Consider the following 10,979-nt stretch of genomic DNA (forward strand, 5'->3'; position numbering starts at 1 on the left):
AAATTGGCTACAAGGCGATCTGAGAATCCAGTGTCATGTTGTTCATTCCAATGCCTAGTAAAGTTTCAACTGTCAGATGTATTCTTTCAGTTGGTTTTTTTTTTCCACTCTTTCGCTGGAACAAGGGGCAGGTTGTGTGTTCGAGGGCACACCTGTAAGGTGCAGACCCCGGAGAGGCTTACCTCAGTGGGCCCTCCCGCTGTAGTCAATAGGCAATTACTCTCTCAGAAGATAGAGCACTGTCAACTTCAAACAGAGGACATTCTTCAGGCAGATTAGAGCAAAATTATGTTTTATTATTTTGGCCCTCAAGGATGAATTGGACTCTATCTGGTCGCCTTTGTGGTGAAATCCAAGACAGTTTAAATGGTCAAGGTATGTTTGGAGTCTGGGTAATACTCTGGTGTCTTTATGAAAGGGCAACAGAGAGGATCAGATTATAAAGTGAACAGCGAGGGCCTTTCAGTGGGGCAGTGCTATCGTCTCTGTCCCCTTGTCCATGCCTGTAGAGAAGTTAAATTAAACGGCTGTAATAAATGTTTTGGTCTCAGTGATGTGCTGTGGCTGGATATCAAACAAAACACTGAGGAGAAAAAGCACGGTAGAAGATCAGAGAGAGGAACGAATGGAGGTTGGGAGAACTGTGTCAGCGCATTACCAACATTAGAAACTGAGTTGTTTTCACTTAAAGCTCAATTATAATGGTGGCTCCAGAAACAATTATATTGATGAATGCTTTTTGAGTTACTGTAATTAAATTATTCCATTTAATTAACAAATTATATTGAACTTCTCCCCGGAGAACGGCATTAGCCTCATCTGCTGTTTTACAAACAGGAGCAGAACAACGCTGTGTGCTGTGGAAGTGATTACTAAAGCCAAATGAAATGGTGTCAGATCAGATAAATACTGCACAGAGTTAACCACAGAGTGAGCTTATAACACAGACAATACTCTGAGGACATTGGGAAAATACAAAGATTAAATTATTAGTACTCTTTCAAGAATAGGCTTGGAAGTATTGTTCAAGAGCTACCCCGAGGTGATAAATTATTGATTATAATCCAGAGTGATCATGATGATGTAGACTAGGCCAACTCTACTCCAGAGGAAATAAATATTCTATGCATTTGAATATAGGTGACTGTAGGTAGAGGTGTATGTGTTGAGAGTAGATAATAACTCCAGTACAGTATAGTCTGTTGAGGGGCCATAATAACTGAAGAGAATACTGGACACCTAAATAAAGGTTTAGCTCATTAAAATATTTGATATGTGTTTGAATGCAATATGTGTGTTTGAATACTTTAATGTTATAGGCCTCATTTCAGGATATGTACTGTAAAACAGGAACACTATTGTGGGCACCTTGTGTCGGGTATGGCAAAATAGTTACTTAGTACTTAGCTACCTCAACTAAAACAGGAAGATACAAAAAAAGCTGAGATATTAAGTTCTCCATAACTGCTATATGTACTTACAGTACTAGTTTGTTAGAAAGTAATTACACAGGATATTCCACTGGTAGTTAGTTACTCTGCTGTAAAGCTTTTGTATTCCTACAGTCGATCTATTTACCAGCGATGGTAAAGTTTGCATTGCCTACTTACATGACTGAGGACAAATAGAACAGTTGTCCTCTAATCCAGAACTACCTAAATGCTCAAATGCAGCTTTTCAACAGCTTACCATTGCCACCTGGTGGGTACAGTATGCCGAGCACCTGCTCCAAAAACATGCAAATATAGACCATAACTACATTTTGTTCATGTTGGTTTACATTACATTGGTGTTTCAAAACATGGCTAAATAGTAGCTCACATTATTACAAATGAGAAAATATATAAGACTGACTGAAAGGCTACATAATAAACAAATACATTAATCAAATACATTCAGACCCAGATAAAACAACTTATTCAAAAGTCATGGGATACTTACATGGCTGTGTATCATACTATCAAGAGGTAAGAAAAAACACCTTGTTGTAGTAGCAGTGCTAATTGCCCCATCCACATTTGTGGTTTGCCATATTAGTCCATGTGAGAGGGGAGTGGGGTTGTGATGCTGTAAGCACATGCCTAACATTCTCTGTGATCTGTGGTGCAGTTGTTGGACATATTCTGAGGTTTTAATACTGGGGGATATGGAAGAGGGCTCAGCTCACATTCGCCATAGAGGAAGAGCCAGGGCCAAGAATGACAGTTGCTCCCCTTGGTGCTGAGATGCTTAAGGATTTAAATTGCACTTTGAAAGGTCACCCCCTGACAGTCAATCAGTCAATTCTTAATGAGACAGTCACCATTCATGTACATACTTTTCAGATGTGTATCTTGTATACCGTCCAAATTCTAGCACAACTGGTTTAACTGCTTCTAAAATAAACGATACAGTTTAGTTCAGTTGTGGGGGGAGGTAGAGGAGGGCCTAAAGAAAACAGATACAATAAAATAACAATAACTGTACAATTCTGTAACCATTATGTGGCTGAGTGCCAGAAATGGCAAGTCATATATGGGCCAGACTGGGTCTAAATGTGGGGGGTCAGCCCTGGCTGAGATTGGTTGGCAATTTGCTGTGGGCCAGCTCTGGCATGAGGAATGTGGCCCTGATACATTTCCTGTAGCTACTGGGCCATCTTTGGTCTGAGTGTGATTGGGACCTGGGCCAAATCCACATGCTGGCCAAGATCTGGCCTTTTCATGGCAAAGATAAGGCTCAGCAATGGTAGCCAGAGCCGGCCTACTTCTGGCCCAGGGAAAAAGTTGTACCTGGGCCACATCCGGATGCCGATAGAAAACAGACGTGGGCCTGATCTGGGCCCTCATTACTCTTCTGACAGGGTAGTCTTGCCTTGAATTTTCATCTCCATGGAATGGATTGCTACAACAACTTTCTCCGTCATGTTTTGCATGCTCCACACAGTCGTTTCTTGAGTGACATGTACGATTTTCAAAATTACACCTTGCTAATGTACTGCTGGTTCACTTTAATGGACTGGGCACTATGATTAGCATAGCTTGTAATTACTGTAACATTTCTAAACTGCATTTGAACAAAAGAGAGAAAAAAATAATCTTGAAGGAAAGTATGGGAGTGGTGTTTAAGGTCATTATGTGTGTGTGTGTGTGTGTGTGTGTGTGTGTGTGTGTGTGTGTGTGTGTGTGTGTGTGTGTGTGTGTGTGTGTGTGTGTAGGTGTTTTCTAGGATTAACTATAACTTCTCCACATCACGTTTTGTCTGATGGGCCAACACATGGGCATACCTGTGTTTCCTGTTTCAACACGTTGCACTAATACTACCATGAATATGTGGCAATACTACAGTGCACCTGTGTGGGAAGAGAACCTGACATGTCAATTTTGTTGTCTTAAGCACAAGTGATGTACAAAACCCTTGCCTCAAATTGTAGGGTGGGGTTACTGATTTTGTTTTCAATGTTGAGCCACATGTTCAGTCTTGGTCTAATCAAACATCAAAAAAGTTGATCATAACACAAACAACCATACACGTTTCCTCAAGGTCACGTCAACAGACATGAGTTTACAATGAGTCAAGAAAACATTAACAGCATGAGTAATAAATACCATCCAAATTAATACCAGGCCATATACGTATATCAGTTCCTTCATACAGTACATGATCTGATGGTAAGTATGCCACAAAGTGTTTTTGAATGAAATGCTGAGCTATTTTAATCTAAACATCCCCTCAATGTCTCCCCCTGCCAGCGTCTTTGCAGACTTTGCAGACACTGCTGCCCCTGGAATGTTGGCATAAAGTATGCAGTCCTGACAGACAGCTGCACTGCAGTGGCGTTTTTAGCGTGCCTGATCAGAGACAAAACCAGACTAGCACATACGCTCTACGAGACAAGGATGATCAAAATGTGATCAATATGGTATGAAAATATGATCAAAATATAAAGTCACCCATTCAGTGATCAATGACAAATGACATGACACACATGAGTAATGTGATGACTGGAAAAGCATAAGACTATTTGATGGATCAGTGTGTAGGCTACAGTATGTAGAGAGATAAATGGGAGAATCTCGGTGTTTTCAAACGTTACACCCTCTATTCAAGGAATGTTGACCCCAGCGTCTACAGATTTTGCGAGGTAGTTACCATCCTTGTGTTTGGCTCTCAAAAGGATTGTCATCCAATAACAATGGTTGACTAAATCTTCATTCACATTCAGAAGGCCTACCTTGAGTCAACATTCAAACTACCACATTAGATGCTAGTAATAACATTTATGAGTCACTATGTTATTTTAAGAGGATGTGAATAAGTAACTGAATTAATTAATGGACTCCTTCACTTGACAAGTTAATCTTCTGTAATCACGTTGCTGCATCCACGTTTTTTGCTTCTACGCGCCACCCTCAAAACTGAATGTAAAAGCAAAGCACTCATTACTTGAAGCTCATATTATTATTCCTACAATTGAGAGCTTAGCTTGTGTATTTTCTACATGTTCAGCCCCGCCCTACACAGACGCACTGATATCACGCAGTTGCGTAATTTGACAAACCAGGCGCAAAACAAGAGAGAGTGAGCCATGAGCAGCACTTGACAGCTGCCTAGCAATTCGTAATAATCAGAAAATTGATTTGCACATATTTTTTTTTCAAAATATTACGCATAACTGGACACAACATCAGCGTTTATGGCCACTGACTTGTTAACGAAGAATGTTTGGGTTGCTCCAGGGCAGGACGAGCCGACTCACCATAAACCCGCACCACCAGCTGACGGTCTGAGGGATGATCATGGACAAGTGCTTTACGACATGAGGAGTACAATCAACGGAACTTCTCATTTTCACGACTACAATCTGGTACAGTATTGTATTACTTTTCGAATTGACAGTTCGAGCGGATGTAGGCAATGGCATCACTGGCTCGCAGCCATTAACACACCCAGTTTTGAATAAGAAATAGAACGACACAGATTATAACAGAGGATGCACCTTATTCCTAAATATCCCAAGTTAGGTCTGTAGGCTATCACATTAAGGTTACACTATAAGTAACATGTATCACCCACATCATAAAGAAGACAGGTTGTTTATGATGACTATCTACTCTACGCCCTGGGTTGTCGTGCTGAACTGACAGCGAGCGCATGGTTTCTGTCTTCGGTAGTTAGCCCACTTAAATCTATTCAAAAACCCAGGCAAAAACATGTTCAGACAGTCGACTGCGATGAAACGTTGCACCCTGTCTCAAAACTTGGGAACGGGGATGCATAGCTCCGAAGAGCAGCTGGATGTTCTAATTTCAGCCATAGATTTCCATAGCTTAGACAGGAGCACTTCAGAAGCGCGGCTGCTAGAGGGGATTTCTTTCATGTGGCAACCCTCTATAGTAGCCTTCGTCAGGCCCGTTATTCCAGTGTAATTCCCCGAAGCGATGCGCACTAGATCAAGGTGTTTGTACACTGTAGGTTACATATGTTTCGGTATCAGTTGACACATTGAGAACGAAGTAACGTTGCGCAATTCTGGTCGTGGTTTTGCGTTGGTCAGCGTAGTCTTTTTTGGGACTTGGAATGAATGGTTTTACGGGAGAAGGGGGAATGTAGCGTAAGGCCATTGGGGAGTACAGTGTACATGATAAATGTTTCACTGCTGACTGCTGGATATGAATGTACTGCAGTCACCTATCTTCGTTCTCACTCTCACTGATAAAGAAAAAGGACGAAAGAACAGGCCGAATGTGGTCTGTGGTAAGAAATGAAGTTGCTATAATGTGCTGTTTGCACAACCTGTAAACATGTGTTTACTTAGTCAGTTAAGTTTTGAATTATCTGCTGCTTAACCAACTGAATGTCAGTTTTGAAGTTGTCTCCATGTCAAAATGTCAGAATACTAACAATAGTCTTTTTTTTCTCTCAGGGTAATTCAGAGATGGACAAATACCTGTCCCCCCATCCTCAGAGGGTAGCAGACTCCAAGAGGTTGTGTAGGGACAGCCCCTCAGTGATGGAGCCTTCTTTCACTGAGGAGCTGGGTTCCCCTTACAGCATCAACATGAGCCTCCTCCTCCCTGACGTCACCTACTTGCGCCCTGGCCTGTGCAGACCCATGAGACCCATCAAGACCGAGCCTCTCTCTCACTCCCTCATCCATCCAAGTTGTCAGGGCAACAGAGAGTCGTCAACAATCACTGAATTTCCGGGCCTCTTCGGCACCTCTGCCGACACAGGAAACAGTAACATGTTCATCAAACAGGAAATGCCCTCTCTGGACTTCCAGGATGTTCCGTTTTTCCAGCTGTTGAACTCTGAACTGGAGCAGCTCGTTCCTGCACACCAGGTTAACTCTGAGCTACACAATGGGGTCCCCATGATCCCCTCAGAGGTGCCTTTTGGTAATGTCCACTTAGCGCCCCCCCAGACTGCTGTCAAACCCATCAGCAGTCCACATAATGTCGGCTACCCGGTGACAACCCAGTTTAGCCATCAGCAGAGGCCAGCCTATCTGCCTCCCTCCCCACCCAACTCAGAGCCTGGGAGTCCGGACAGAGGCAAAGAGCTGGTGCAGAATCTCTCCCCACCTCCCTCCTACGCAGCCAGCATTGCTTCTAAACTGACTGTCCATACCCACAGCACTGGACCGGGTCAGAGCTCCAGCCTAGGACTAGTCCAGAGCTCCCCTGTCAGACCAAACCAAAGCTCCAGTCTAGGATCAGTCCAAAGCTCCAGTGTTGGACTAGTCCAAAGCTCCAGTGTTGGACTAGTCCATAACTCAGGTCTTGGACCAGTCCAAAGTTCTTGTCTGGTACCAGTCCAGACCCCCGGTGTTGGCCCAGTGTCGCCTGTGTTGGCCCAGTCTGTTCCGTTGAGGTTTAACCGCCGGAATAACCCTGACCTGGAGAGGAGGAGGATACATCACTGCGATGTCCCAGGTGAGGGGACATTGTAGGGAATATAGTGTATAGACTTACATTGATGTTCTGTACATACATATAGAGTATACATGTATGGCTAGGCATACAGTGGGAGAGGCTATGGTTTGCAGTTAAGTCTGTCAAAGACTAGAATCATTAGATGGTTACGTTATTAAATATAATTCTACAGTAATTACCAAACAAATAAAATCATATCTCTTTTGATTTAAAGGCCCACGCCAGCTTCCTGGTTTTTCTGGAAAAAAAATACTCAAAGAATGGAGGCACTGGGTAGTGACTTTTGTCATTCACAGAGCTGTTTGGGAAAGTAACACCAGATATAGCTAGGAGCAATGCTTAGTCAAATGTGGTGAAAGGTTGTTTGACTTAGACGCAAAAAAGCTGGGGAAGGGGATTCGGAGGGTTATATTTGACTCTGGGTGCTAACTTGACAAACAGGCTAGCCGGGTCACACTTCGAAGCTCTGTAGCTGTATGAAATGTCATACTGTACATCATGGCACGTGGGAAATCGTTTTAGGAGGAGCTAAGAAAATAGAATGTATTGTCCAAAATACACATACCTTGACCTAAATGTAAATTTTCGGACTTGAATCATTGTGCAATAACACCAGGATGTCATATCAGCAAAAAAAATCTAAATGACTAACGTGGGCCTTTAAGTTATTTTTCTTATTGAAGATTTTAAAGACCAATGACAGTTATGTAATGACACATTTTGTTCTGTTCTTTTCCATCAGGATGTAAGAAGGTATACACCAAGTCCTCCCATTTAAAAGCCCATTTAAGGACCCACACGGGTAAGTTTTGCTGTTAACATTATTAAAATCCTGTTATGGGGGCCCGTCTCTTATTTTGGGGGGGAGTATGTTATGTTGCCAGGCAGAAGAATGCTCTTGGCATGCAGATGCATTCAGTATGCTGACAGAGACCTGGCCCAAGTTGCCCTGCTCTCAAAAGCAAAAGCTGTGTTTTAAAACTGGGAAACAAATTAATCAGAGGCCAGACTAGAATGTGTGGACTATAGATTATAATTTCTGGATTACAATATGATTCAAAAGATTTATATTTTAACGTATTGGAAAAATATAGCATTACTGAATATATTAATACTCAATTCATAATAAAAGTGTATTAGATTGCTGACCTTTGTAAAGCGATACTAATGTAGTATTTAGGTGGTACTACGTTTCTGAAGGAACAGGATCAACACTATTTCTTCCGCAGTATAACTTTGTGTTGTTTGCCTTGTTACAGGAGAGAAGCCGTACCAATGTTCCTGGGAGGGGTGCGAGTGGCGCTTTGCTCGTTCTGACGAGCTGACTCGCCACTTCAGGAAACACACAGGGGCCAAGCCGTTTCAGTGTGGCGTGTGTAACCGCTGTTTCTCCCGCTCTGACCACCTGGCCCTACACATGAAGAGGCACCAGAGCTAAAGCTGACCCCTGCAAAATGTATTCTATTTTTATTTTATCTTTATTTATCCATGTTAGTCTCGTTGAAATATATTTTCAAAATAAAATTGGTCCTGAAACGAAAACAGTGTATCATGTGGCTAAGCCACATTTTGTCCAAACACTATTTTGCTGACCATTTTCCAAGGATTATGACTACTAATAAGAATTACCCTAAAAGGTGCTGGCACACAAAATGAAGTTTATTTTATTGTAAAAAAAATAAATATTTAAAAGAAAGAAAGACAGAAAAAAAGCCAAGATGCAAACAAAAGCGTAAACATTGGAGCATTACTTTTTGTAATGCTCAAGGAATTACATAGTGTACCATGAAAGCAGCATCACAACATGATTTGAAGCTATACGTTATTTTGTTTACAGGTTCTACGACAACAAACAAATCATAAACAATGGAGTTACAGGTCCTAATATTTGTGTTATGACCAGGTAAGAGAGTTGTACAAATCACAAAAAAAGATATTAATAAGTTGTATTCATAAAAACTTAAGATGCCTGTTTTATTATTTAAAATTACTGGAAATGTTGTGGCTTTAAAGATGCAATCTGTAATTCAAACAACAACAAAGCGGGTTCCCCACAACTTTTTTTGCAGATGAGGGATTGGGCTGGAGAAATGTAACCACTCAATTTCATAGACTAGGACTATGGATGCAAGGTCTGGCCAGCCATGAGATCAACATGATAGTTTTAACCACGTATTGAAGCTATACAGTGTTTGTTTACAATTGCATTGTTTACAAACAATGGAGTAACACAAGCTTATATTTTGGGTTCTGGTGGGGTAAGACAGTTGAATTAAGCTCACGAGGCAATTGTAAGTTATATTCTTCAATAATCAATGGCTATATATCATTCATTTAAAAGTCCAAAATGGATGTAACAATTGAATAAGAGCACAAAGAGATGTTTCAAATCTTGAGTCGAGATATAAGGATCAAACTAGCCATTTCTGGAATGACTACAAGGTTTTTCACTATCACTCTGCCTATTCTACTGTGTCTCAGCACTGAAGACACGCTTTATGTCTTTGATATGATACTGTACTTTATGTGTATGATACTAAACTGTAACTACAGAAAGACTACTTTTAAATGCTCTAATGTCATACTGTATACAAAGGCAACATTTAATATTATGTTTTTGTTTTCATTTTTGTTGTTTTTTGTTGTTTTTACAAGATAATATATTACACATTATCAGTACTCATTTTCTAAGTGCCTTTTAGTGTTTTCTTTTTCAGATAGTTGTCTACGGGGGCATCAGCTGGTATACTGTAGAACATGTGTTGGTTGCTGCCTTTTATTGGTTTTAAGACATGTAAAATAATGACTTTGTGTTGTAAAAAAAAATATTTTAAGTTATGACCAAGTGTAATTCGATTAAACAAACTGAATAATAAGAGTTATCATTTCAGGTTATTAAATTAGTTGACATGTACATATTTTGTATCCACTGTATAGCTGACTTTATTACTGTGTCCTAGGATTTGTTGATGACTCTTCTTTAATCTGTAAAGAAAATATGAACACGACAAAGATGTTTGGCAACACTTTACAATTATTCTTATTACTATGCAATCGTGGTGGTACGTAGAGTGTAACAGGGGTTGTAAGGACAAATTGTTACACTGTACACTGCACGAAGTGATAGGAATACTGACTATAGTACACAGTGTAACAATCAGTAATTGATATTCTTGTTACAATGTAGTAACAGTAATAACTTTACGGTAATAACAACTCTGTAATGTAAAGTTTTACCAATGTTTGTGTGTAGTGCTTCAGACATGTTTGGTGTTCAGCATTGTGAGACGACATGCTGTAGGCTAAAGGGTCCATCTGTGCCAAGACAGCTGCTAGAACAACAGAGCAAAAATGTCAAATAAACATTGCGTGTTTACAATGTTTTAGAACGGTAGAGGACTTGTTAATTATATTCAGGCATGTGTGGATTTAGAAAGTCTTCACCGTGACAATACAACAAAAGGTTTTCTGAGCCTTCCTCCCACGGTATTGACACTGCTCTGTGAGAAAAGCACAGCGATTCATGCTGATCTTTCAGAGTGAATGCTCTTTCAAATCAGTCACGGCGACAGCATTTTTTCTTTCAAGATCGTTGTGGTTTCACAGGAACATAACCTATTGTATGTGAAATACCACGTGGCATTTTCTTTTGGAGCAACGCCAACACTAACATGTATGTAGCTGTGAATTTCATACACCACAGGTTGTTACACCCTCACAAACACCTTCTGTACCTGGTGATGAAATGTCCATTAGAAGTGCTGTTCATTTACACGTTTAACCTCCACTCAACCGAGGAATTATACTGTTTCCTGAATGGTGTTCTATCGTTGAGTTTTGTCTCGAAACATTGTTATTATTACTTCTGTGGATGTCAAGAGCACACCCAAAGTCTCAGTTAGGCCTCAGCACTAAAAAGCGTTTTGCACAACTGGCAGACAGTCATGTTCTGTGTTATGACAATACTCTTGTCAAAGACAACTGTGGTGCATTGCTAATGTTCCAACCAAAGTCAGCGGGCCTGATTTATACTGTTTTGATTGCCCTGGAAAAGTGTCATCA

General features: G+C 40.7%; 1 protein-coding gene across 2 annotated transcripts; it reads left to right on the forward strand.

Moving 5' to 3' along the window:
• The first annotated feature begins 4,465 nt into the window (after positions 1-4,465).
• On the forward strand, positions 4,466-10,619 carry klf5b (Kruppel like factor 5b). Of its 2 annotated transcripts, XM_083681459.1 has the most exons (5): positions 4,466-4,846; positions 5,906-6,917; positions 7,660-7,719; positions 8,177-8,373; positions 8,755-10,619. In XM_083681459.1, the coding sequence occupies exons 1-4, from the start codon at positions 4,676-4,678 to the stop codon at positions 8,353-8,355; spliced, it is 1,422 nt and encodes a 473-aa protein (XP_083537585.1). In that variant the 5' UTR covers positions 4,466-4,675; the 3' UTR covers positions 8,356-8,373; positions 8,755-10,619. The 2 variants fall into 2 exon arrangements, with proteins under 2 accessions (XP_083537585.1, XP_083537584.1); XM_083681458.1 differs by having other exon boundaries at positions 8,177-10,619.
• The last annotated feature ends 360 nt before the right edge of the window (positions 10,620-10,979 follow it).

The sequence above is a fragment of the Argentina silus genome, assembly GCF_951799395.1.
Source record: "Argentina silus genome assembly, chromosome: 12".
NCBI classification, from domain to species: Eukaryota; Metazoa; Chordata; class Actinopteri; order Argentiniformes; family Argentinidae; genus Argentina; species Argentina silus.